Source organism: Aquarana catesbeiana, linkage group LG03, assembly GCF_042186555.1.
Source record: "Aquarana catesbeiana isolate 2022-GZ linkage group LG03, ASM4218655v1, whole genome shotgun sequence".
In the NCBI taxonomy this organism is placed as follows: domain Eukaryota; kingdom Metazoa; phylum Chordata; class Amphibia; order Anura; family Ranidae; genus Aquarana; species Aquarana catesbeiana.
The window spans coordinates 520,530,630-520,557,545 of NC_133326.1; the positions used below are offsets into that span (position 1 = coordinate 520,530,630).

The following is a 26,916-nucleotide window of genomic DNA, read 5'->3' on the forward strand; positions in this document are numbered from 1 at the left end:
TGGGAATAAAAACCAGCCCTGGAAATAATTTCATACCAGCCCCATAGCATCATTATACCAGCCCAACATCATAACCATCATAACGTCATTATTTTCTTGTTCATAAAAAGGGAAAACCATGCATTTTAAAGCACATTTGAAGAGCGTATTATAAAGCACATAGGGGTTGGGATATATATATATATATATATATATATATATATCTATCAGTAAATTTCAGTTAAAAGTAGTAAAAGTGAAGCAGTCATCAAGGGGGACACCTGGGACTCTGGGAATGTGGGGGGGGGGGGCTCTGGTGACCAGAGACCACCTTCTGCAGAAAGAATACACTAGGGTAAGGAGGGGGGCGTGGGTTAATGATATAGGGGCTAAAAAAATAGAAAAAAGGACACTCCTATGGCCACATCCATATAAATTGTATGTCATAGAAAAGAAAAAAGGGGGTTCAGCAAGGACCCCCTGAGCGGACTTTAGAGGCACAACAAACCTGAGAAAGCATAATCAAAATAACAATATAATCAATTTTATTAAATATAAATACAGACAATACAAAGACATTGACAAAAGATAAAAAAAATCATCTATATAGAAATATACATGATACAAGCCCCAATGTATTTACGCGTTTCGTATAGAACTTCTTCAGGACACATTCAGGTTTCAGTTTCAGTCCGCTCAGGGGGTCCTTGTTGAACCCCCTTTTTTCTTTTTAATGATATAGGGGGGAAACCTTTATATCAATCCCCCCCTTACATTATTGTATTTACTACCCCTTACATCAGTGACCCCCCCCCTCAGACTGGCCTGACGGCGCTGTCACTGACCTCCTCTCAGGTGCACCTTGCAGGGATCAGTCAGTTGGCACCAGTTTGGTGGCTCTGGTTTTCCTATAGTCTCCTCTCCACAGTCCACACATGTCTGACTTCTCCCATGATCCCCATCCCAGCGGTGCTCCCATTCTTGACTACTCTCCAGACTCCCTCAGAGACTGCGGACATGATATAAGACAAGAGATGGTCAGAGTTTACGGACATGATACAAGAGATGGTTAGAGGCTGCGGGCATAGTACAGGAGATGTCAAGATGTCAGAGGCTGCGGGCATGGTACAGGAGATGGTCAGAGACTTAGGACATGATACTAAAGATGTTAAGAAAATGTAGACATGATACAGGAGATGGTCAGAGACTGTAGACATGGTACAAGAGATGGTCAGAGACTGCGGACATGATACAAGAGATGGTCAGAGACTGCGGACATGATACAAGAGATGGTCAGAGACTGCAGACATGATACAAGAGATTAATGCAGCCTCACCAGTGCCCATCAAATGCAGCCTCACTGTGCTCGTCAATGCAGCCTCACTGTGCTCGTCATTGCAGCCTCACTGTGCTCGTCAATGCAGCCTCACTGTGCCCATCATTGCAGCCTCAATGTGCCCATCATTTCAGCCTCCCTGTGCCCATCATTGCAGCCTCATTGTGCCCATCATTGCAGCCTCATTGTGCCCATCTTTTCAGCCTCACTGTGCCATCATTGACGCCTCACCTGTCCCCTAATTGCTGCCTTACCATGCCCTCATTGCAGCCTCAACGTGCTCTCATTGCAGCCTCACTATCATTGCAGCCTTACTGTGCCCATCATTGCTGCCTTACTGTGCCCATCATTGCTGCCTCACCATGCCCATCATTGCAGCCTCACATGCCCATCATTGTAGCGTCACTGTGCCCATCTGTGCAGGCTCACTGTGCCCATCATTGTCGCCTTACCGTGCCCTCATTGCAGCCTCAACATCATTGCCACCTTACTGTGCCCTCATTGCAGCCTCCCTTACCATCATTGCAGCCTTACTGTGCCCTCATTGCAGCCTCCCTCACCATCATTGCAGCCTTACTGTGCCCTCATTGCAGCCTCACCAGTCAGTGCATGCATTACGCACAGCGGGCATCTCCCGCTGTGTCACGGAGCTGAGTGTGAAAAGTTTGGCTTTGCTGTGATAAAAGTCCCGCCCTCCTCCTAGACCAGCTCATGTGATAGACAGAACACTGCGTATATCACACAAGCTGGTCTAGAAGGAGGGCGGGACTTTTATCACAGTGCGGCTGAACTTTTCACACTCAGCTCTGTGACACAGCGGTCTCCCGCTGTGTGACAAGTAGGCAGGAGGAGGGGGGGGGGGCACTGCAGCCACAGCATAGATCAAAGCATCCCCAGGGCAGGCAGCCTAACGGGAAATGTCCCAGTAGTCCCGGTAGGCAAGTCCGGCCCTGTGCAGAGCTGCACCAGATTTTTCACTCTCCAGTTTTAGTAAATCAACCCCCATTGTCTTGAATGTAGCTTGTGCAAAAGAGTATAATAATGCAGGGGTGCCAAGTGCAACACGATAAACTTTTATATATGTGAATGAAAACTTACGTAGTCAGTGCAGAACTTAATGACTCCAAATATGTCACCTATTGATGTTTTATTTTTTCAGGTATACAGGGAGCTATAATTATGGAACTTACAGCAATCAGAGTCATCATCCAATAGCATCACAATATACATCTTTACCCCACGAGGCTGGAATTACGGGACCACTTCATTATACAGCCTACCACAGAAGCACCTCCCAGGTTTGTATGACTTGAGTCATGCTTATTTAACAGTTCAAGTACAATTATAATTCAGAGGTTCAGTCCACCCAAAATTAAAGCATAGTACACAGTACTACACACTAGTAGGTTTTTTTTTGTTCAACCCAGCAGGGCTGAACGAAAAAAAAACTGACAGCTCAGAAGGAGCCGCTCTACTAACTATCCAATGTTAGTACAGCGATCTCCCCTGCTGTTCTATTGTGTTCCGTCAGGGGGGCAGCCCCTCCCCCCCACAGAACATTGGCCATTGACTGAGAGCGCTGATCGGGAGCCGATCGGCAGACCTTTTTCAGTCATGCCCCTTCGACAGAAACCTGTCGGACCGACTGCAGTACACATGGGCCAGTGCCGCCCAACATTTGGCCCATGTGCAGTAAGCTTTATTCTTCACATTCTGCTAAATATTAACAATTATATTAACAATTATATTAAATTGTTTCTGGTGAGATTCTGAGATCCTGACTTCTCACTTCCGACATCCAAAAAATCTAGACTAAAGATATTCTTTTTGTTTTAGACAAGCTGGTAAAGGGTTAGGATTTACTTTTTTATTGCCAACTGTTTCCCTAATGAGGAGATCCCCCTGCAGCTTCTGTCAGGATGGGATGCAAAGTTTCCCCAACAGGCAAACAAAATTGTAGAAAAGTGGATAAGGGTTAAAAATTCAGTAAATTGTGATTTTGTCTAGGCAGAGATGATGTCATAAGAAGTGTCGGCTGGTGTTTTTTTTTTTTTTTGGGGGGGGGGGGCAGCAGACAATGTACCCACAGCCACCCCCCCAGTCAGTCGGGTCGCCGTACAACCTCCCACCCCCCGTGGGTCGGGTCAATCACACCCCCCTCCCCCTGTCGGTCGATCAAGTGGGCAGCACTTCATTCCGGGCGACAGCTTCCCATGCATCCCCTCACGGTGGCCATGCATCTCCTCCCTCCTCCTCCTAGGCGGCCTATAGGATCACCTGTCCTTTCAGCCAATCGGGTGATGGGTCTCAGGACCCGCTTTCAGATTGGCTGGGAGGAGAATCAGTGTGACAATAGCGAATATTCATTCGTTATTGTCACACAACTGGGTAGGCTCAGGGCGCTGTGCTCTGCACCCCGAGCCCACCCTTTCTTGAAGCCTATTAAAGCCCCTGGCTCTAATCACGTGCTTAAAAAAAAACAAAACATCATTGGAATGCATGTGTCCGGTGCCCCGCATGTAGATTACGGGGCGGACACATGGATGGGGGGGTTTGCGCCCATACGCCCTTAATCGATGGGCTGCCACTGGTCATAAGTCTGCTACAGGCAGGATGAAGCATTTCCTCAGTCTCCTCTGTCCCAGCGATCAGTCAAAAAAACTGCATGTTGCAACAAATCACAAGGTAAGAGGCTGCATCGGGGGAGAAATGTGACAGACATATATAAACACAGCCAAGCTCTGGATGTACAGCAGCATCATTCATTCACAGAAATCTGTGAAGGACTGAACTACAAGTCCAGTCTTCCATCGCGGCAGAAGGACTTGTAGTTCCTAATGAAATACAAGTGTTGTGATCACTGCACTCGTAATCCATTGACATTTCCTCCAGTATAGAGGTATGAGCAGAGAGCTGGTGGGAGAGTCTGCAGGACCCTGGCATTGGCCCCATGATCCACTAAATACGGTGCAATGCTTTGCAGGCTCCTGTAAAAAAAAATGCAGTTTATTTTACTGCAAAAAAGTAAAAATTTTCTTATAAAGGTGACCCTAACCTTAAATGCTGGTCCACTTTATTGTGTAATAACAGTGACTACTTAATTGAGTTATAACAATGGCATATTTAAAATTCAGAAAAATATAATGACCTTGTAAAAGAAAAAAATATATACACTTTGCCCTATTGTAAACTCCACTCCAGCTTTTTATCTTTTTTGTATTGTAAGTGCCTTGGGCACATAGTGACGTCCAAAAAGAAACATTCTTCAGAAATTGAACAGGGTCACGAGAAAAAAAAAAGTTGACGCAATCAACATTAGATAGGTATCTTAAGTATTTAAAGCCTTCATTTAGAATGAAGCTTTGCAGCAAAGCCCTCAGCACATTTTGTATACATTGATTTTAACAAAACAGTAGGAGGAAGTGGGGGTATGGTTCAGCTTGTTACGCATAGAATAAACGTCATTCCAGGAAAAGTCAACTCCCTATACACCCTCCTTACTCTCAAAAGAGATATGTATTTGGAAAGAAACGGATTCTCGTAATCTCATACCAAACTACTTCAACATTCCCATTTTATATACTCTATATTATATATATATATAGATATATATATATATCTATATATATATATATATATATAGATATATATATATACATACATACACACATTAACACACACAGGTACATACACAGTGTGTATATATATATATATATATATATATATATATATATATATATATATACACACACACACACATATATATACACTGTGTATGTACATACATATACAAACGTTTTGCCATTAATTTCTATTCTAAACTGAATAGGCTGTTATACAAGGTAAGGGTTCACATATACTTTATTTCAGAATTAGAAGGGTATACATTATTGTGTTTTCACAAAAAAAAAGATTTTTATTTGAAATTGTTAAAAAATAAAAAGGCTTTTGCAAATAAGCCCAAAGAATACCTGCCTGGAGTTCAACTTAAAAAATGGCAGTGATGGCGAACCTTGGCACCCCAAATGTTTTGGAACTGCATTTCCCATGACGCTCTGAGGCATCTGGGACAGGACAAGGATTACTTTAGGTTTAGGCAGGCATGAAAAGTGCACTTCATGTGAAAGTGCACTTATCCCTTAAACTACCACCACTAAAGGGTTAATGCTCCATGTCAAAAAAGAATTAGCTGATCCAGAAAGTGGTCATTTCCTGTTGAGAGTAGCAAAACAAATGTCGCCTTCATCCTCCACAAAGATCACTAGAAGCCTGGCTTATAGGACTCTAGTCCCCTTCATAAAACCGGATGTTCAATGTGAGAGGTGACTGTGGACGCACCACGCCAGCCCCTGTGCAGATGGCTAAGTTTGTACGTTTGTAACAAGGGCTGAATAGAAAGTTCACTGGAACGTGGTGAGGCGCATGCCAGTGGTGCGGTCTTAAAACATTGTCTTTCAATAGTCTCTTCACTGTAACAGGCAGGGGGAAAAAAATAATGAGTCATTTTTCAATTAGCTGACCCAAAATGACAAAACTTTCCATCTTCCCGTCATAATAGCATTTATTATGTGGCCGAAGTGTCTGTATCATTTTTAGATTTTGTTTTGTCCTTTAAACTGGTGACATTCACAGCTGTGACTGTGTAAGTGGAACATAGCTGGCTCTGTTTAAGTCTGTATTATCTTCGTCTTCCTGCTTGTTAATACAGGCAACGCTGAAATCTTATACATTATTATTATTATACAGGATTTTTATAGCCCCAGCAGTTTGCGTAGTGCTTTACAACATGAGGACAGACAGTACAGTTACAATACAATTTAATACAAGAGGAATCAGAGGACCCTGCTCATTAACATTATGTAAGGATAGCAATATGTAATGGTTTAGTTCATCCAAGGGTGTTAATTCAGTTTAGAGTAGATTTTTGTGGGTAAAATTACGCCCATGCCATGGTCTCATATTCAGGTCCACAGATCTTTAGCCATTATGTTAGAATCTTACTTTTGGGCTGTATTTCATTTAAATAATGTATTGAACTGTAATGTAATTGTATTGTAAAGTGCTGCGTAAACTCTTGGTGCTATATAAATCCTGTATAGTAATAATAATAATTTACATATTTAAACAGATTCTGTGATAAAAGAAACCAACAGGGACTGCAGCAGTAGGTTTCAACTTCATTACTCAGCAAGTTAATACTCCATGTGGAGCGTTCAACGCTGGTTCTATAATAGATATGTGATTCAATGTTTACTCCAAGTTTTATCATTTCATGAGCCCTGATGAAGGGGGAATATTGTTGCCCCTGAAACATTCTGGCTGATTTTTTTTTTACCAACAATTCAAATTATCTTGGGCTCTTTTATCCGGTTTTGATCTGGCGCTCTTTTCTGTATTTCTATGGTTTCAGCTACTGTTGGGTGCCCATCTAGGGTAGTCTTGCTGTATGGGTGCTGCCTCACCAGATCTATTGAGATTGTTTGAGGTTTTCCTTCATCTGACTACGCTTGCAAAGTCTAAAAATTCCCGGTGCCACTTTGAGTATGATATTCTAAAGCAGGTTTCAGTCCCTAAATGCTAGGCTGATCTGAGCAGGCAAATCTCAGTCACTTCCTGGTAGTGTCGGTGTTTGCTTGCTTACTCCGCCTCCCGTCAAATATTTCTACTGGTCTATCACTATGATGGGCTTCAAAACTGACCTATAGGAACGTGTGGGAGGTTGAAATGGGAAAGCTTCCACACCACCAGAGAATGCTGTACCACTGGGTGAAGGAAGAGAACTCTTAGCTACCGTGGGTACTTTATACCTGTCAGGATATCTATATATATATCTATATATATATATATATAGATATATCTATCTATCTAGCTATCTATCTATCTATCTATCTATCTATCTATCTATCTATCTATCTATCTAGATAGATAGATAGATAGATAGATATCGAGATATCTCTCGCTCTCTCTCTCTCTCTATATATAGATCTATATAAATATTTATATATATCTATATCTATATATTTATTTATTTATTTTTTTTTAAGAGTCGCTTTAAAGCCTAATTGAACATTCAGGTTAATTTATCCCTGGTGCATAAAAACAAGAAATGCTCAGTGTTACAGTTTCTTTTTTTTTTTAGAAACAGCCACAGCCTGGGTGAAAAAGCCTGCCCTGCCAGCATGCTGCTATGTGCCGACCCTAATTAAAACCTACAACTTTGCTAAAGCTTTCATCAAAATAATACCTGATGATGGTACTGTGAATGTCCTTATTCAGGTTCTTCCTGTGATAACGCCAGAATGCTCTGTCCTGGTCTTTCACATGTGTGCTCCTGTGTGGTCACCCTGTCATATAGGCTTCTGATAGAGACTACAATGAAAGGGTAACTCCACTTTCGTAAGAAAAAAATAGCCAATAAAAAAAAATAATATTATAGCATATACAATTGTGACACAAGTCATATTGTAATTGAATGTTATTAAAAATTACCTTTCCTTTTCAATCTGCAGCTCTATAATTTTCTGTAAAATGCAATGCAATATGGCTACCTGGAGGTGTTCTGTATACAGAATGTGTACAGAACGCCCCCCAGAAACATAATTTCCTGCTTGTGTCATTGGCTCATCGATTTTCCCAGTCTGCACCAAAATACAAGTCAGATTTCAGGCATCCCCTGCAACACAAAATGTAATTTTGTGTGTAATACTCCAAATAGGAAACCACATCTAAAGGGATGCTGACCCTGCAATTTTCCTCATTAGAGGCCTGCAGGTGCAGCAGCTGGTTTATAATTGTGAAACCACTCCTATATAAATTCACTATGCACAGGAGCACAGAGAAACACACAGGGATTTCTTAAAAGGTAGGAATCTGCAACAAAGTTTGTTAAAATCCTTGTAATTTACATGGATCACCCAGTGGAGAATGTTTTTTTCTCAACAAAAGTGGAGTTACTCCTTAAGCTGTTTTAGCTAGAATTAAGCAGATCTGGTACCCTTATCCCCAAAAGGAAACCCTCCCTGAGAAATGCCATGTATCCAACTCCATGTAACCAACAAGTATTTTGTAAACTGAAAGCAGAAAGAATCTAAAGCAGCTGTGCATGGCAACCAATCAGCTTCCATCTTCAGCTTCTTTAGTTAAAGCAGAGTTACACCCAAAAATGGAACTTACGCTGATCGGATTCCTCCCCCCCTCCGGTGTCACATTTGGCACCATTCAGGGGGGAGGGGGGAACATATACCTGTATAATCTAGGTATTTGCTCCCACTTCCAGGCATAGATCACCGCAGGCTAAGCCATGCCCAGCCCCTCCTCCGTCCCCCCCCCTGTCTTCTGGGAGACACACATGTCCCAGAAGACAGCAGGCACCAGTGAGGACATGCAGCGTGGCTCGTGCATGCGCAGTAGGGAACCAGGCTGTGAAGCCGCTAGGCTTTACTTCCTGAATCCCTTACTGAAGATGGCGGCTTCGGGTGAGGACATTGCAGGCGCCCTGCACAGGTAAGTGTCCATATTTTAAAAGTCAGCAGCTGCAGTATTTGTAGCTGCTGACTTTAAAAAAAAAAAAATATGGCGGAACTCCGCTTTAAAGAGGAACTCATGTCCCACTTTCAAAACTTTGAGTTGCACAAGCACAGCTCATTTTACATTCAGGGATGGCGCCTGTGAGGGTTTAGCTCCTCTTTAAACTGAGAATGAAAAAGGGAAGCTGATTGCTTGCCATGCACAGCTGCTACAGTTTTCATAAATTCGCCTTATAGTGTTTTCGTAAAGGAAATAGTTAGTTATGGCCTAAATGTACGTTTAACATCTCTGTATTAACACTTTTGTTTTTTTCTTGCAGTACCCATTTAACAGCCAGACACGTATGGAGCCCTGTCTGATGAGCAGCACTCCCCGACTTCATCCAAGTCAAGTGGCACCACGCTGGCCAGATGTGGCATCAGGCAACAGCTGCTATACCTCCCCTTCCATGCACTCTGGCAGATATGGGAGCTCTACCGACATGTACACGTCCTTGACTACACGAAGGAACTCAGACTATGATCACATGCAGCATTTTCCTGGCTTTGCATATATAAATGGGGAGGCAAGCACAGGCTGGGCCAAGTGAAGCATGTGCTGAAGACTTTTCAGAACTTCTAAGACTATTTCTAAAATTATAAGAACCTGGTTATAAAAAGGGCATAGTTAAAAAAAACAGACATGTACAGTGAATAAAAGTCCTTGTAGTAAATGAGAATTTATCACTACTGTAGAGCACTATGTGGGGCCAAATGGTGCCTTTCAAATGTTAATTAATTATTTCTGTTTATGTGAACCCAGTTCCAGATAATAATTATGTCCTATTTTGGCTGTTAACAATATAGTTGGAAGCAGTGGAAAGAAGAATTGTACTTGCTGCCAAAAGCAACCCATCAGCATCTCCATTTTATAATTCTAAAGCAACATGAGGGAACGAAAGGGAGAATCTGATTGGTTGTAATAAGTAGCGGTAATTATTCCCTTTTCAGACAATTTTCAGCATGGGGCCCCACTATACTTAGAGGTCATAACATACTTATTTTCATGTTTAAACCTGGACTGGAAAATCTTAATGATTTTTATGGTCAACACCTTTACTTTCCCTTTTTATTAGGTCCTCTTCGTGTTCATGAACAAATGGCACCTTAACGCATCTAGGTAGTCCACTGCACTTGTGTTATGGTGCACCACAACACATACAAAGTCTTTGTGGTCACCAAGCAATGGTTTCTTATGCTCCCTAGAAAGTAGATGGTTCTTCTACTACTGAGCTGCAATGAGAATGTTGGTTAACGCAGGAATAAGGCCCTATTCACATCCCGCAATTTGAGATTGCGGGCAGAATCATAGCGATTCTACCTGTGATCCCCAGTCACGTGGCGATCGCTGTACAATGCGCGTTTGGGTACCATTATCCCTTAATGTCACCCGAAATTAGATGCAATTCTGCTGGGATTGAAAATTGTGTGAAGCGTGGAGCAGGAGCTTCTTTTCAGATGACAAAGGCGCATAGGACTGCCTATTCAAGTGGTGGGCTGGCCCAATGTGACATGCAAAATTGTGTTCAGAATGCTCCACAAAAAAAAAAAAAATGCTTGTTCCCACTACGCAAAAGTGTAAATGCAGCCTAAAACTTACACTGGATGATGCTTGCCAGTGGATATGAACAAAGCTCAGTGTTACTAAAAAAGGAGCAGACAGAATCTGGAGCAGCTTTACATGGCAACCAATCAGCTTTTATCTTCAGCTTGTTCAGTAAAGCTTTGAAAATGAAAGACAGAAGCCAATTGTTTGCCATGCACAGCTGCTCCAGATTTTGGCTGCTCCAGTCTTACGCTTCATACACACTACTATTTTTTTTTTTGTTCAACGCAGCGGGCAGAACGAAAAAAACAACTGACAGCTCAGGTCAGAGCTGCTGTACTAACTATGCAATGTTAGTACAGCGATCCCCCCCGCTGTTCTATTGTGTTCTGACGGGGAAGGCACCCCCCCCCCCCCCCCCCCCGCTAGAACACTCCGGTAGACCTTTTTTTAGTCATGCCCCTTCAACAGAGCCGGCCGAAGGGCTGGCTCCTGTCGGACCAGCTGTAGTACATACGGGCCAAATATCAGCCAGTTTCTATTGAACCAGCCAATGCCGCATGACATTTTCCCAGATAGACTATGGCCTAAGGAATCTGTATTTCCAACCTAAAGAGCAGTTAGCAGGAGTAGCCAGACTTTGAAGCATTATTACAGTACCCCTTCTTTTAAACTATCATTGAGTTCAATATTTTCAAAATAGAGTAGGTCAAGCTAATAATAAAACTCCAAGAGTTAAAATGTTGGCCCAGGTAGTAAAAGATCTAACACCAATTACACTGCTTTTAGATTATGTTAATCTACCCAATAAGTTTAGTATGATGCATAACAAAGTAATTGAACAGGTGCATGTTGAGAAGTTCCAAAAGCAAAAATATCAACCAGTGACCAGTATTGAAGATGGCCATAAACATTAGATGTCCATAGAACGATACATGTAAGGGCCAGTGTTGATAGGCTTTTGTTCACTTCAGATGGATTTTGCATTCCCATAAAAGTCTATAGGAATGCAAAACCCATTTGAAAAAGGTCAAATGCCGGTCAGAAGGAGGTCAACTGCAAGTCTTATGCCCTTGTCAGTGAATTCTGAAATATCTCTGAAGCGCTTCAAACTGAAGCCTAAGCCGCTCAACACAGGACCTAATTCTGGTTGGTCTTTGATGCAAAGTAGGGCAAGGCAGACTCCCGAAGCTACCGGCATTATAAGAAAAGGTTACTGATTTTTTTTTGAAAACCTATTGTTCCCTGGTGCCTGACAGATATCCATGCATGTTTGGAAGTTACAAGTATGTACAGTATGTTTATGTAACAATAATGTTTGAGTGATGACAAAAATATCTTATACTATGTTTTTAAGGTGGCCAGTTTGAGGCCAACTCCATATGTGCAATATGGCTTGACAAATTTATTGTTACAAGTATTTTCCATCTTGGCAGATCCTATATACCCCACTACTGCTTCTCTATGGCAGCCAAAGACTGTCAGAGTGAATGTATCCTCCTTGAACACTTAAAATGTTGGGAATAAGATTATAAAGGTACTGACTGTGTACTTTATACTTCATTAAAGCCCTACTTGTGCTGTTTCTTTGTGATTTAGTGGTGGGTGCAAAAAACTGCGCCACCTCTAGATACATTGAGCAAGTGTAGCAGTGTCAGTAGGAATTCCAGTTCCTATATCTGCTCCATTGTCTTGCCAGTTATATCTGAAAAAAAATGATTGTATTGCCAGCTGATAACACAAACAAAATGTCAGACTAAAAGATAGATAAATAAATGCCACAAATGCTCAAGCCCCTTTATTGAGATAGCAGAGGGGCTACAGCATTTTAATTATATATTTATTTATTTTTTTACAATTATCTAGTTCGGACATCCATAACAGTATTGTCTATTAGATATTTCTAGCCCTGAAAGTTCAATGATAAAATTCTATATTTAATTCAGCATAATATAACAAATAAGGCAATCTGAATATAATCAAGACCTGCTGTTTCAACATTGGTGTTCGACCACAATTTAAAAAAAAACAATTTGATGGAAGCTTGCAAAAATCCAGTTTATTATCATTTTTCCATGTCAGTTTATGGAGTTAATGTCAATCTTTTTCTAAATACAGCGACACTTTAGTTTAGACATTGGGGGTTATTTACTAAAGGAAAATCCACTTTGCACTGAAAGTGCACTTGGAAGTAAAGTCGCTGTAGATCCGAGGGGGACATGCAAGGAAAATAAAAAACAGCATTTTAGCTTGCACATGATTGGATGATAAAATCAGCAGAGCTTCCACTCATTTCAGATCTACCCCTTAGATTTAGAGCGACTGCACTTTCAAGTGCACTTGCAGTGCAAAGTGGATTTGCCTTTCGTAAATAACCCCCATTATGCTGTATAGTCCTCATTCATAGGATTCTTAAATGAGAACTGACTTTGCTACCAAATGAGATTTGTAATTACAGAGTCAAACTTCCAACCTGGAATTTGAGATTCCAGATTTGTTTGGTGGTCAGGCAGCACAGCTTTTAATGTGTCTTAAATAAAGCTCTATATATCTATTTATGCGCTGACTGCAAATCATAAGAAATGCCGGCTTGTTGGTATATTGGGAGCCCTATGTAATGTTCACTTCCTTTTTTCTTTCATTATGTCAGTAAATTTAACAATGCCTTTTTCCAAAAAGGTAGTAACATGGGTTGATTTACTAAAACTGGAGTGTGCAAAATCTGGCGCAGCTCTGCATAGAAACCAATCAGCTTCCAGGTTTTATTGTGAAAGCTTAAGAGCCGGTTCACACTAGAAGCGGCACGACTTGCGTCGCTCCGATTAGAACGGTTCCATTGTACAGAATGGGAGGCGACTTGTCAGGCGGCTAGGTCGCCTGACAAGTCGCCCCCGTGTGAACCGGCTCTTACTGAACAAGCTGAAGGTAGAAGTTAATTGACTACCATGCACAGCTGCACCAGATTTGGCACTCTCCAGTTTTAGTAAATCAACCCCGCAAACCGCAGAATTTTCTAAACAACTTGCCGTTGTGGACAGAACTATCACGTCAGGTAGGGTTTCAGGTTGAACTCAAATTTTGGCAAACGACAAAATCATATGGCTTTTTTGTAATATAGTCCAGTATACAAAAAAAAAAAGAGTTGACATGTAGCCCGCTATACCCAAACAGTTCAATTGTCACTTTTTGATTTGGAAAAGCATAAGCCCCTCAGGTGTGTGTCCCAAGCAAATATGGAATGTGAGGCCTCAGTTCTTTTAGGCTCTAGATGCTCATGCTTAAATTGATCATATATAATGAGGTGCTCCTCCTCATATTATAGTATTATAGGAACAAAAAATATTATAGCCTAAGAAACATTCATTACAGGAAACCTGTACACACTGACCTCGATAATGTATGCAGATGAAAGATTTTGACTTCACTTTGGCATTCTTATCTTCATGCTTCCTACAGGTCAGTAAATGAAAATACATTGATGACTGAGGCAGATGGGCAACAAGTATTAAAACTATATTTATTCTGTCCTTTAGGCTGGGTTCACACTATTGCAAATTGGATTCCCCGCATTCCAATTCACATGTCAGGTGATTGTGACCGGCTCTCTATGGAGCAGCTCCGGTGCGAATTGCACAGGGGTCCTGTGCGTCTTCTGGTCCATTTCAGGTCTGAATTCAGCCAAAAATTCGGGATGAAATCGGACCAGAAACTGAACGGGGATGACCGGACCCCTGCTGTGAGCCGCTCCGTGCTGTGGTGGGAACCCAGCCTTAAAGTAAAAATGTCATAAACATTGGAAATCAAATTACAGCTTGATTTTTTCCTGACTGAAAAGTCAAGCTTGACCTTAGTCTTTTCTACCTTCTGAGATGCTCTGTTGTTCAGTGATTCTGTCATTACCTTAGAGGATTTTCGACTAGTGTATGGCCAGCTTAGTGCACAGTCTATTTGCCTTTAGTAAATCCACCCCATGTTTCATATTACACCCATATTTGGGGTGAACATGAAAAATAGCCACATACCCTATCCACAAAACCTCACTTCCCCTTCCCCCTACCTGAATCACTAGGTGCATCTTCCAGGGGGAATCCTGTTATTATTTTTTTATTTAGTGTGGCTGTGCAATGGTTTCACCCTCCCAGCCATGTATTTTGGCTCAGTTGTTACAGACCTGAGGCTGGGTGTAAACATTGATAGAGTGTCTACATTGCACCTGCAGCACACTGATGGAGGGTGCAATGGTCTAATGTTGCTGCATTTACAACTTTTTTCAAAAGGTGGACTTAGCCTTTAACTTGTGGCGTTTACAAATGTTACTGCTGTATATGTTATTTTATGGTCCGTTTGAGCTTCATAGGTTTGTGACAGGTTTGCTTTAGTGATTATATATAATCATTAAAATGTATGCATAGACATTTTTTTTCTGTATATTTTGTCTGGCTATTTATGGCTCTTTGTCCTGTTCAGAAGCTACCTTTACTTCCTCCTTTATAGATGCAATGGGAAATAATAGGGAATCTAAACAATTGGGAGGGATTCCTGTCCTTGACAGTTTTCACCTAAGCATTGGTCCCCATTGGATAATTTACTCGCACCTCTTGCTCTGGTGACAGCTCTAAAATCTTGGCCTTCCCCTTATTTTCTATTTCGGTGAGAATGGTCACCAGGACAAGTTTAGAGTTAAAGTGGATGTAAACCTGATTCATGAAATTTGAGCTGGGCACATATATCTGTAGTTTTTTTATCGCTCTTCAAAGTATCATGGCTTTCTGCTGCTGGTTCTTCTGTTATGAGCATGATAGCTTCTGACAAGTTCTCCAACACCTGATGAAAACAGGCTGAATTTTGTGTCAGCGTGGGTGCTATAAATAGATTAGCAGAAAGCTACTCTACTCACAGGACAGCTCTGAAAGTCTCTGCCTATCTGGAGGGGGGTGTGTGCTTTTCCTCCAATCAGCTGTCTCTCAGTGTAATCCAACACTACACTGCTACTGCTGAATGAGGAAGTGAAAATTCTAACATGATGTGCACTTTCTAAACAGTATATAAGGCTGAAAACAGCAGATATACATGTAACACTTATGTAGGAGGATTTGTTTCATCTCTATGTATCATCTGAGGCTATTCACTTCACTGGGTATATGTGAGGGTTAACACCCCTTTCACACTGGGGTGGTTTTCAGGCGCTTTAGCGCTGGAGATAGCCTCTGCTAATCGCCTGAAAACCGCCTCCCATTCATTCAAATGTGACTTTTCACACTGGGGCAGAGCGGTTGCCGGACATTCCGAAAAAGTCCTGCAAGCAGCATATTTGGGGTGGGTTGGGAGCACTGTATTTAGTGCCCCCGAAACACCCTGCTAATTGGTGCAACACGGGAGTTCTTAACCCCTTCTTTGGGGTTAAAAGTGCCCCGCTAGTGGCCAAAAAGCGTCGCTTAAACGGCAGCAGAGCACTGCTAAAACGAGCGGCGCTTTATCGCGAACGCGGCCCCAGTGTGAAAGGGGTCTTACATCCACTTTAAATCTCTCCAGCACAAACACAGTTCACAATATAAAACTAACCAAGGGTCTATCCCTCCTTTCAAAACAAGTTTTGCCTTTAGATACAATTTAAAGTGTACCTGTCACAAACCTCGGAAACGTGAGGCTAGATGCAAGTACATCACTGGTTGATGATTCCTTGTTACCTAATCTTGCAAAATGAATCTAAATAATTTGTGGAAGTTTTGTGGTTAATAAACAGAGCCAGATAGGAGTTCACATGACAAAAATGATCAATACTTCTTGGGAATAAATGAATATATTGGCAATTGTATTGTGTAGGGATAATTAAAAAAGCAGACTTAATGTTTCCTTCATGCTCATTTAAAGTTCAAGTTGTTGCTCATGTTAATTTTCTAAATTCAGCAGGAAAAAAAAAATGTATATATTGTAATTTGCACACATGACGGATCTGTATATCACTAACGTTCACAATGATATACTTGTTGGCAAACAAAGTTGTGCCTTGCAGAAACTGCAATTTAACACAGTTGTATAAACTTTGTAATGTACTTTGTCTTAGACATTTCTGTGTCTAATCTGTAGTATTGTGAATTATTATTTTTTTTTTATTAGAACAAATTAACATGAATGTATTCCATATTTTAAAGAAACACACTGAGGAAATAAAGCAGACTTATTACCCTATGGGTAAGACATTAATAAATGGTTTATATAACATCTGAGCAATCTATTATGTGTAGATAATATATTTCCCAGCAGCCAGTGTGGTAACTGTGCGCGTTGCAAGTGAAAAAACAAAAAAACAAAAAAAACCCCAACATATTATTTGTACTGTTGTGAAGCGAGTATTCACGTCAATAAACAGTTTATTGGAAATATATATTTACGTTGGTCATTATTCTTGAAAGTTCAGATATTGCTATCATTAAGGTAGAGCTAAAGGCATTTTTTCCTTTATTTTGGATAGGGTACTGGAAGGCTATAATAATATCAAATTGGGGAGATTTCCCCTAATTTCCTGGGCTGGGCCAAAGCCAAAACAGGACGTGGGAGGAAATCTTTTCAAAGTGAAGGAATCACTGGTTCTCACCAGGGTCACAAGAACTAGCGCACCCTTAGGAAGATAAGATTGTGACCCAAAATTTGGTATTTTCTGTCATTTTCGGTTTTATTGATAAACGGGACAAACAGAGAGGGTGAATCTAAAGCTAAAAAAACAAAAACTTTAAGTTAACATAAAAAAGGCATGGTATGCTGGTTAACATCAGCTGCTTTCCAGTGATGATCAGAGGTACAAGTCCAGTCAGAGTGACTGCGTTGATTTTTAACCACTTGACCTCCAGAAGGTTTACCCCCTTCATGACCAGGGCATTTTTTGCCATTCAGCAAAACATTAAAGGTGCTGTGATTGCTCACTATGTGGCGCGTCCCGCAACCCTACACTGAGTGCATGGCGCACCCTACAACCCTGCACTCAGTATGTGGCGCACCCCGCAACCCTGCACTCAGTACGTAACACGACCCGCACCCCTACACTCTTTTTGTAGCGCAACCCTGCACTCTGTACATAGCACACCTCATAACCCTGCACTCAGTGCGTGGCACGCCCTGCAACCCTGCACTCAGCACATGGCGTGACCCGCAACCCTGCACTCAGTACGTAGCACGACCCGCACCCCTGCACTCTTTTTGTAGCGCAACCCTGCACTCTGTACATAGTGCACCTCATAACCCTGCACTCAGTGCATGGCATGCCCTGCAACCCTGCACGTGACGTGACCCGCAACCCTGCACTCAGTATGTGGCGCGCCCCGCACCCAGTACGTGGCGCGCCATGCAACCCTGCACTCAGTATGTGGCGCACCAGGCAACCCTGCACTCAGTACATGGCACGCCACACAACCATGCACTCAGTATGTGGCATGCAACGCAACCCTGCACTCAGTACATGGTGCGCCACGCAATACTGCACTCAGTATGTGGCACGCCACCCAAACTCTGCATTTAGTGTGGCCTATATATATGGTGCTGTATAGTTTCTAATACACTTCAGGCGGTGTACACAGTATATAATACAGTGTAGTTTGGTGTTGCAAAACAAAAAATACATCATGTCCAGAAGGCCACCAAGGAGAGGCAGATGCTCTCACAGGCCACTAAAAGAGGGCAAGCTGCCTCTGTGTCTACAGTCAACAGTGGTGGTCCTGGACAATGTGCATCCGCTGCAGGTGGCCGTGGGGCACACTTGCCTTTTTTTTCTGCTTCTGGCCGTGTTATTGAGCCACAACATGCAGAAGAGTTGGTGGAGTGGATAACGAAGCCGTCCTCATCCTCTGTCACCCAGGCTCAGAGTAGTTTGCCTTCCAACGCAGCTGCCAAAGTAGCCTATTCTACCGGCTCCTTGTCCACAGTCACTCCTTCAGTAGCCCCACCATCATGCATGGAGGAGTCCCTAGAATTATTCAACCACAATGTCGGTTATATGCTGCTGGAGCATGTGCAGCGATTTGAAGGCTCCGATGTTGGTTCACAGATTGAGGAAGGTAGTAACATAAGCCTAGAGAGATGGGGTGCCACAGAAAAACAAGAAACTGGCAGTCATGTCGCCCCAGCTGCAGCATACTGCCAAATTTGCTCCAGTGACGAGGAGGGGGGGATGATGAGGTCACTGACTGTACTTGGGTGCCTGAGAGAAGAGAGGAGGAGGCACAACTCCGAGGCAGGATGTCCTCTAGCTGGCAGTGTGAGGGCAGCCACCCTATTGCATCACAACGCAGAGCTCCGCAGGTGCAGGGCGCTGCTGACTCCCCGCTGACTTTTAAAAGTTCCTTGGTGTGGGCCTTTCTCGACACGTGTGCAGCAGATAGCACCGTTGCTGTTTTCCACCTATGCCTGAAGCGGATTAAGCGTGGCCAGAACAGCAGCCGCCTGGACACTACATGCTTGACCAGACATATGGCTACATGCCATGTAGTCCGTTGTCAACAGCACTTGAAAGACCCACATCATAGAAAAAGGTGGACTTCTCCTTGCTCCTCATCTGGGATCTCCAACCCTACTATACCTCCAGTCTTCTCAAAAACCTGCACCGAGAGGAATGAAGGTATAGCAATAGGTATCCCAAGTACTTGCAGCCAATCTGCTAGCAGTACATCACCAATTGATTTTAGCAGGCAAATTTTCCTACCCCAGTTGCTGAACCGTAAAAATAAATTCGGTCCCAGCTATCCACATGGTCAGCATCTAAATGCTAGCTTGGCCAAATTGCTAGCACTGCAACTGCTGCCTTTCCAGCTGGCAGACTCTGCCCCCTTTTGTGAATTTATGGAATGTGCTGTACCTCAGTGGCAGGTTCCAAAACGCCATTTCTTTTCACAGAAGGCCATTCCGGCTCTCTACCGTCATGTGGAAGGCAATGTTTTGGCCTGGACAGGGTGGTCAGCAGTAAGGTTCATATTACTGCTGACTCATGGTCCAGCAGGCATAGGCAGGGATGTTACCTTTCCTTCACGGCGCACTGGGTAACTCTGCTGGCAGCTGGGAAGGATGCAGGACAGGGTTCAGTGTTGTTGGAGCTTGTCCCGCCACCATGTCTCCAAAATGCTAGTGGTGATTCTATCACAGCTCTCTCCTCCACCCCCTCCTCTTCTTCCTCTATGGCCTCTTCTGCAGATTTGTCCTCTGAACCAACAGTGCTCTGTAAGCGTTCAAGGGGCTACGCAAGCAGTCAGACTAAAAGATGCCATGCGGTGCTTGAGTTGGTCTGCTTAGGGGACAGGAGTCAAACTGGGGAAGAGATTCTGGCAGCTCTGCAGGGGCAGGCTCAGAGGTGGTTGACGCCACACCGGCTTCAGCCAGAAATAGTTGTATGCGACAATGGCACCAACCTTCTCTCTGCCCTCCGACAGGGACACTTGACCCATGTTCCATGTTTGGCACACGTCCTGAATTTGGTGGTGCAGCGGTTCTTGACCAGGTACCCAGGCTTACAAGATCTCCTGAGGCAGGCCAGAAAAGTCTGTGGTCATTTCCGCTGGTCATACAATGCCAGTGCTCAGCTGGCTGAAATTGAAAGGGAATGCAACCTGCCCACAAACCGCCTCATTTGTGACATGCCACCAGGTGGAACTCAATGTTGGCAATGCTGCAGAGGCTGCACACACAGCAGAGAGCCATCAATGAGTACTTTTGCAAGTATGGCACCAGGACAAGGTCAGGGGAGCTTGGCTTCTTTTCGCCATGCCAGTGGCTACTGATCAAGGATGCATGCACTGTCCTGTCACCATTTCAGGAGGCCACAAGGATAGTGAGCAGCGACAATGCATGCATCAGTGACACTGTCCCTCTAGTCTTCCTGCTGGAGCACATGCTTTGTGGAATCATGGACAGGGCACTTCAGGCAGAACAGCGAGAGGAAGAGGAGGGCTTCCTTTCCTCTCAAGGTCCTCTTTATCCAGATAGCATTCCTGCAGGCCCACCAAACACACAGGAAGAAGAGGAGGAGGAGAATTGTGTCAGCATGGATGTAGAGGATAACACTCAACAGCAGTCTTCAAGGGATGGTTTTCAGTCCCCAGAAATCCAAGGAGTTGTACGTGGCTGGGAGGAGGTAGTTATGGATAATGTGAAAAATTATTTTTACATCAACAGTCTATTTAACCACTTCAATACAAGGCATTTTCACCCCCTTCCTGCCCAGGCCAATTTTCAGCTTTCAGCGCTGTCACACTTTGAATGACAATTGTGCGGTCATGTGACGTTGTACCCAAATAAACTTTGATTATTTTTTTCCCCACAAATAGAGCTGTCTTTTGGTGGTATTTGTTCACCTCTGCGTTTTTTATTTTTTGCGCTATAAACAAAAAAAGAATGTCAATTTTGAAAAAAACACAATATTTTTTACTTTTTGCTATAATAAATAACCCAATTTTTTTTTAAAACCTATTTTTTTCCTCAGTTTAGGCCAATATGTATTCTTCTACATATTTTTGGTAAAAAAAAAAATCGCAATAAGCGTATATCGATTGGTTTGCATAGAAGCTATAGCGTCTACAAAATCGGGGATAGATTTACGTAATTTTTATTATTAATTTTTTTTACTACTAATGGCGGCGATCTGCGATTTTTATTGTGACTGTGACATTGCAGCGGACATATCAGATACTTTTGACACTATTTTGGGATCATTGACATTTATAAAGCGATCAGTGCTATAAAAATGCACTGATTACTGTATAAATGTCACTGGCAGGGAAGGGGTTAATACTAGGGGGCGATCAAGGGGTTAAATGTGTGTCCTAGGGAGTGATTCCAACTGTGGGGGGAGGGGACTGATAAGAGGAGGAGACCGATCGGCCTTCCTATATACAAGAAACATACGATTAGTTCTCTCCCCTGACAGGACGTGGATCTGTGTGTTTATACACACAGATCCACGTCCCTGCTCTGTGGCGAGCAATCGCGGGTGCCCGGCGGACATCGCACAATGCCTGGAAGCCAAGGACATCATATGACGGCCGTCTGGAGGGACGACGGGTTCCTGCGGCTGTCATATTACAATACGGCGACAGACAAGTGGTTAAAATATTTTAAAAAACATTTGAAAAAAAAATTTTACTTACCAGAAATGGCTGTTGCTAGGCAGTCGTCCTAATCTGCCACTTCCTTCTCCGCGGAGCTGTTCGTTCTCTTCATCCCTCGCGTTGCCTCCTGGAAAATGGGGCGCTCTGTCTTCTGGGACCTGTGTGTGTCCCAGAAGACAGCCGCCCAGTCACAAAGTGCCACGTGACTCGCGCATGCGCAGTAGGAAATGGGCAGTGAAGCCGCAAGGCTCCACTGCTTGTTTCCTTTCATTAGGATGGCGGCGCCGGCACCCGATCCGATGGACGGATTGGCCACGGGGGGCCGACATCGCAGGCACCCTGGACAGGTAAGTGTCCTTATTAAAAGTCAGCAGCTACAGTGTTTGTAGCTGCTGACTTATAAAAAAAAAATTGCGGCTGGAACACCGCTTTAACCACTTCAGCCCCGGAAGATTTGGCTGCTTAAAGACCAGGCCATTTTTTGCGATACGGCACTGCGTCACTTTAACTGACAATTGGGCGGTCGTGCGATGATGTACCAAACCTCATCTCTGAGGTTTTTATTTTTTGCGCTATAAACATAGAAAGATGAAAAAAAAAATATTCTGTACTTTTTGCTATAATAAATATATTTTTATATATTTTTTGCTGGGGCTTCGTTCAGTCAGAGGAAGAGCGGTGGAGAAGGTGGCTGGCTGCCTGATGCCTTTAAACATTTTTTCAGTCCTCAGTGCCAAGGTCTGATCGGTTCAAGCAACCATCGCCAGTGTCTGCATTATATGGTGCAGGAATAACTAGGGGCAAGAGCAGACTTGGAGACCATTCCAACAGAGCATCCACTGGGTTACTGGGTCTTGAGGATGGACCACTGGCTAGAACTAATATGCAATTGAGCTACTGGCCTGTCCTGCATCTAGCGTGCTTTCTGAACACACATTCAGCCCTTCTGGAGGGTTTGTAACGGATCAAAGAGTACGCCTGTCCACAGACTCTGTTGATAGGCTCACATTCATAAGAATGAATCAGGCATGGATCAGCAGTTATCAAGCAACCGATGCTGATGTAACTTATTGAATTTGCTATGGATCTGGGATCTCTTGAAGACTGCTTATGGTGAATATCCTATTCCTCTTCAATCTTGAGGATGCTAGCTTCCAACAATATTTTTGGTTTAGGGTACCACCACCACCACCCAAGGCCCAATTTTTCTGCCCCTGTTTAACAGGGGCATGCAATTACAATTTTTGATATAATATTTCACAGCAGGGCCATTCCTGCCCTCAACAAGAGTATCTGTGAGGGGTTACAGTGTTGTGGCACCACCACCACCACCCAAGGCCCAATTTTTCTGCCCCTGTTTAACAGGGGCATGTAATTACAATTTTTGATATAATATTTCAACACAGGGCCCGTTCCTGCGCCCAACAAAAGTAACTGTGAGGGCTTACAGTGTTCTGGCACAACCAAAACCAAAGGCCCAATTTTTCTGCCCTTGTTTAACAAAGGCATGTAATTACAATTTTTGATATAATATTTCCATTCCTGCGCAGAAGAGTAAAGCCGTGTACGGATTTTCCGACGGGAATTGTGTGATGACAGGCTGTTGGCAGAAAATCTGACCATTTGTATGCTCCATCAGACAATTGTTGTCGAATTTTCCGCGGACAAATGTACAAAAGTCCGTCGGACAAAAGTCCAAAGTACAAACACACATGCTCGGAAGCAAGGACGTGCCGGAAGCGGTTGGTCTTGTAAAACTAGCATTCGTAATGGAGAATTCACATTCGTGACGCAGCAAATTATCAAATCTAGACATTCTCTTCTTCTTTATAATGGGATAATAATGAAGCTGCTTTGCTGGTGATACTGACAGGGTTCTGCCAAACGTATTTAAAAAGGCTTTTTTTTATAGTGATATATTTTTTTTTTTGGGGGGGTCAAGTTACCACAACACCATTATCCCATAGTTTTTCAGATTAAATATTACAACTTTGTTGGTGTCCCTTGTTAATTTTACATTGTATTTTTTAAATGTACATGCCTACTCCCAAACTGTCATTTTAAGTAAAACACATAGCCAAGCATGTTTCTAATTATTTTTTTATTTAATAGGGATCACAAGAAGGTCCTATAAAAATCAAGAGGAAGGCAGCGGTGGAGAAAATGTTGGAATTTGTGAACCCTTTGTACCCCAGGGCAGACCTCAATTTTGTGAAGAGCAAAATTGGGAACCTAAGGAGTACATTTAAAGGGAGCACAAGAATGGCCTGGACTCCGAGAGATTGGGAGCAGCAGCAGATGACTGGTATGTCCCCAGGCTGTGGTATTACCACAGCCTGTGGTTTTTGACAGACCAGACCAAACCCAGGCCATCACTGTCAATGCTCCCTTCCACATCGGCTGAGGCCATTTTTTTTTCTTGTGCATTATTTCAAAAATAAACACATATAAATTAGACATGTTATCTGCCATCAAACTCAAAATTCAATAGCAAAAACAAAAAGTGCATTTTCTGCATACAAAAATAAATAAAGTATAACTAAAATCATAATTTAAAAAAACAAAAAAAAAGGAAATTAATAATTGTATGGCTGAAAATCCTCAGCACAGCGGGCTTGTTGTGGGTCTTGGGGCTGGAACTGCCAATCTCCATCATGCTGCTGTGGTGGGTGGGGCTGCTGTGGTGGGTGGGTTGCTGTGGAGGTGGGGCATCCAAATCTGAAATATGTGTTTTTGAGGAAATTTGTCCCCTCCCTCCCTTGTTGAGGAGCTGCAGAATTAATTCCTCACACATCCTCCTTTGCTCCCCATCCATGTCTCTTAACTTATTCGCTGCCAGACAGCCAAATGCCTCAGCTGCATCTGGGGCCGTACTGATGGCCATTGTTGCGTGGCTGAGGAAGGCAACTGTGGCCTCGTCTAGGTTCCTGCTCTTCCTGGCCTTTTTAACAGGAGGGCGTAGGGGAGAGATCTGGGACTCTGTGTGGCTGCTGGCCACTGGCTCCTCCAAACTGCCACTTTCCTGTGTATGAAAATGGGACATAATTAGTATTCTCATTTTTTTTTTTTTTGCTCATCAATCACACACAATTTTGAGCTCATGACTGTTGCAAATTGAATGTGGAGAAATAGAAAAGACTATCATTCTGACCCCAGCATTTTTTCTTGTTGTCCAAATCATTTTTGGCCACTACTGTTTATTGATACAGAAACCATTTTGTTAAGGCAGAAATTTTTGAACAATAAAGTCTAGTTATCATCATTCTATTTTTGGATACAAATATGTTCAACAATGCTATACCTGGGTCAAGCTGGGCTCCTCCACATCTTCATCCTGTGTCGAAGGACCAGGGTGGACCTCAGGAGCTGTGGCCTCATCCGATGTGGAAGGGAGTGTTGAGAGTGATGGCCTGGGTTGGGTTTGGTCGGACAAAAAACGCATCCTGTTGTAGTACCACAGCCTGGGGACATATATGTCATCTGCTGATGCTCCCGATCTATGTGATTCCTGGACCTTCTTGTGCTCCTTATTAAATGTACTCCTCAGGTTCCCAATTTTGCTCTTCACAAAATTGATGTCTGCCCTGGGGTACTGAGGCTTCACCAATTCCAGAAGTTTCTCCATTGCTGCCTTCCTCTTGATTTTATTATAGTAATCCCTACTTTTCACCTTCCACAGACAGGGCAGTTCCTGGTATTGGTCGATAAATTGAGGCAAAAAGTCGGGCGCAGTGAATTTTTCCACCATGATCAATTATTTATCTGATGCCTGCAAGACAGAACACAAAAAAAGACGTAAGAAGTTAGTTTAACTTCTATAGTCGGGAAGATACTGGAAAGTTTGATAAAAGACCACATAGACGAGTTCTTCCTGGAAAAAAAATATTTTAATCGCTTCCGGACCAGCCACTGCAGTTATACTGTGGCAAGTTGGCTCCCCTGCGCGAGCTATCGTAGCTATACATCGGCTCGCAGGGTCCGGATAGCAGGCACGTGCCCGCTGCACAGCTGGGTGCCAATGCTCGTGGCGATGGTCGCGATGACCGCCGACCACGAGCGATTGTGAGCAGGAGACACAGAACAGGGACGAGTGTATGTAAACACACACTTCCCTGTTCTGTTCTGACAGAAGGGACAGATCGTGTGTTCCTATTAGCTAGGAACCACGATCCGTCACTTTCTCTAGTCAGTCCCCTCCCCCTTCAGTTAGAATCACCTCCCAGGGAACACAGTTAACCCCTTCACTGCCAATGACAATTTTACAGTAATCAATGCATTTTTATCGCACTGATCGCTGTATTAATGCCAATGGTTCCAAAAATGTGTCAAAAATGTCCAATGTGTCCACCATAATGTCGCAGTCACGATAAAAATCGCAGATCGCCACCATTACTAGTAATAAATAAATAAATAAATAAAAATGCTATAAATCTATCCCCTATTTTGTAGATGTTACAACTGTTGCGCGAACCAATCAATATACGCTTATTGCGATTTCTTTTACCAAAAATATGTAGAATACATATCGGCTTAAACTGAAGAAAAACATTTTTTTTTATATATTTTTGGGGGATATTTATTATAGCAAAAAGTAAAAAATAATGCGTTTTCAAAATTGTCGCTATTCTTTTGTTTATAGCGCAAAAAATAAAAACCGCAGAGGCAATCAAATACCACCAAAAGAAAGCTCTATTTGTGGGAAAAAAGCACGTCAATTTTGTTTGGGTACAACGTCGTACGACCGAGCAGTTGTCAGTTAAAGCGACGCAGTGCCGAATCGCAAAAAGTGGTCTGGTCAGGAAGGGGGTAAATCCTTCCAGGGCTGAAGTGGTTAAGCAACAGACAGCATGGATTCATGAAAGACAGAAGTTGTCAAACAAACCAGATTTCTTTTTATGAGGAGGTAAGTAAAACCTTGGACAGAGGGGTGGCAGTGGACGTGGTATACTTGGATTTTGCAAAAGCGTTTGACACAGTTCCCCACACATAGCTCATGTGTAAGGTAAAGTCTATAGGCTTGGAAATATCAGTTTGTAAACGTATAGAAGACAGAATTCAGAGAGTAGTGGTAAATGATTCTTACTCTGAATGGTCTAAGGTTATCAGTGGTGTACCCCAAGGTTCAGTGCTGGGACCCTTACTTTTTAATATCTTTATAAACGATATTGGGTCTGGGATTAAAAGTAACATTTCTGTCTTTGCAGATGACACTAAGCTATGCAGTGGAATAACATCCTTACGGGATGTCTCCAATTTACAAGCCGACCTCAATGCACTAATTGGGCGACTATGTGGCAGATGAGGTTTAATGTCGATAAATGCTAAGTTATGCACTTGGGAGCTAAGAATATGCATGCATCATACATACTAGGGGGAGTACAAGTGTGTAAATCAATGGTGGAG

The 26,916-nt window shown here is 42.9% G+C and overlaps 2 protein-coding genes across 3 annotated transcripts in view; one reads left to right on the plus strand and one right to left on the minus strand.

Annotated features, from left to right (window-relative positions):
- Positions 1-14,995, plus strand: part of RFX4 (regulatory factor X4) — a 145,383-nt gene extending 130,388 nt beyond the window's left edge. For both annotated transcript variants that reach the window (XM_073621207.1, XM_073621208.1), the window contains exons 17-18: positions 2,475-2,613; positions 9,162-14,995. In XM_073621207.1, the coding sequence (XP_073477308.1) occupies positions 2,475-2,613; positions 9,162-9,431 (409 nt within the window). In that variant the 3' untranslated portion in view covers positions 9,432-14,995. The remainder of the gene's footprint in view (positions 1-2,474; positions 2,614-9,161) is intronic.
- Positions 14,996-23,393: 8,398 nt separating this feature from the next.
- The window catches only part of LOC141132613 (uncharacterized), a 31,022-nt gene continuing 27,499 nt past the window's right edge, over positions 23,394-26,916 (minus strand). The window contains exons 2-3 of the mRNA XM_073621209.1: positions 24,815-25,282; positions 23,394-24,535 (exon numbers count right to left, since the gene is read on the minus strand). Coding sequence (XP_073477310.1) covers positions 24,059-24,535; positions 24,815-25,261 — 924 coding nt within the window. The 5' untranslated portion in view covers positions 25,262-25,282 and the 3' untranslated portion in view covers positions 23,394-24,058. The remainder of the gene's footprint in view (positions 24,536-24,814; positions 25,283-26,916) is intronic.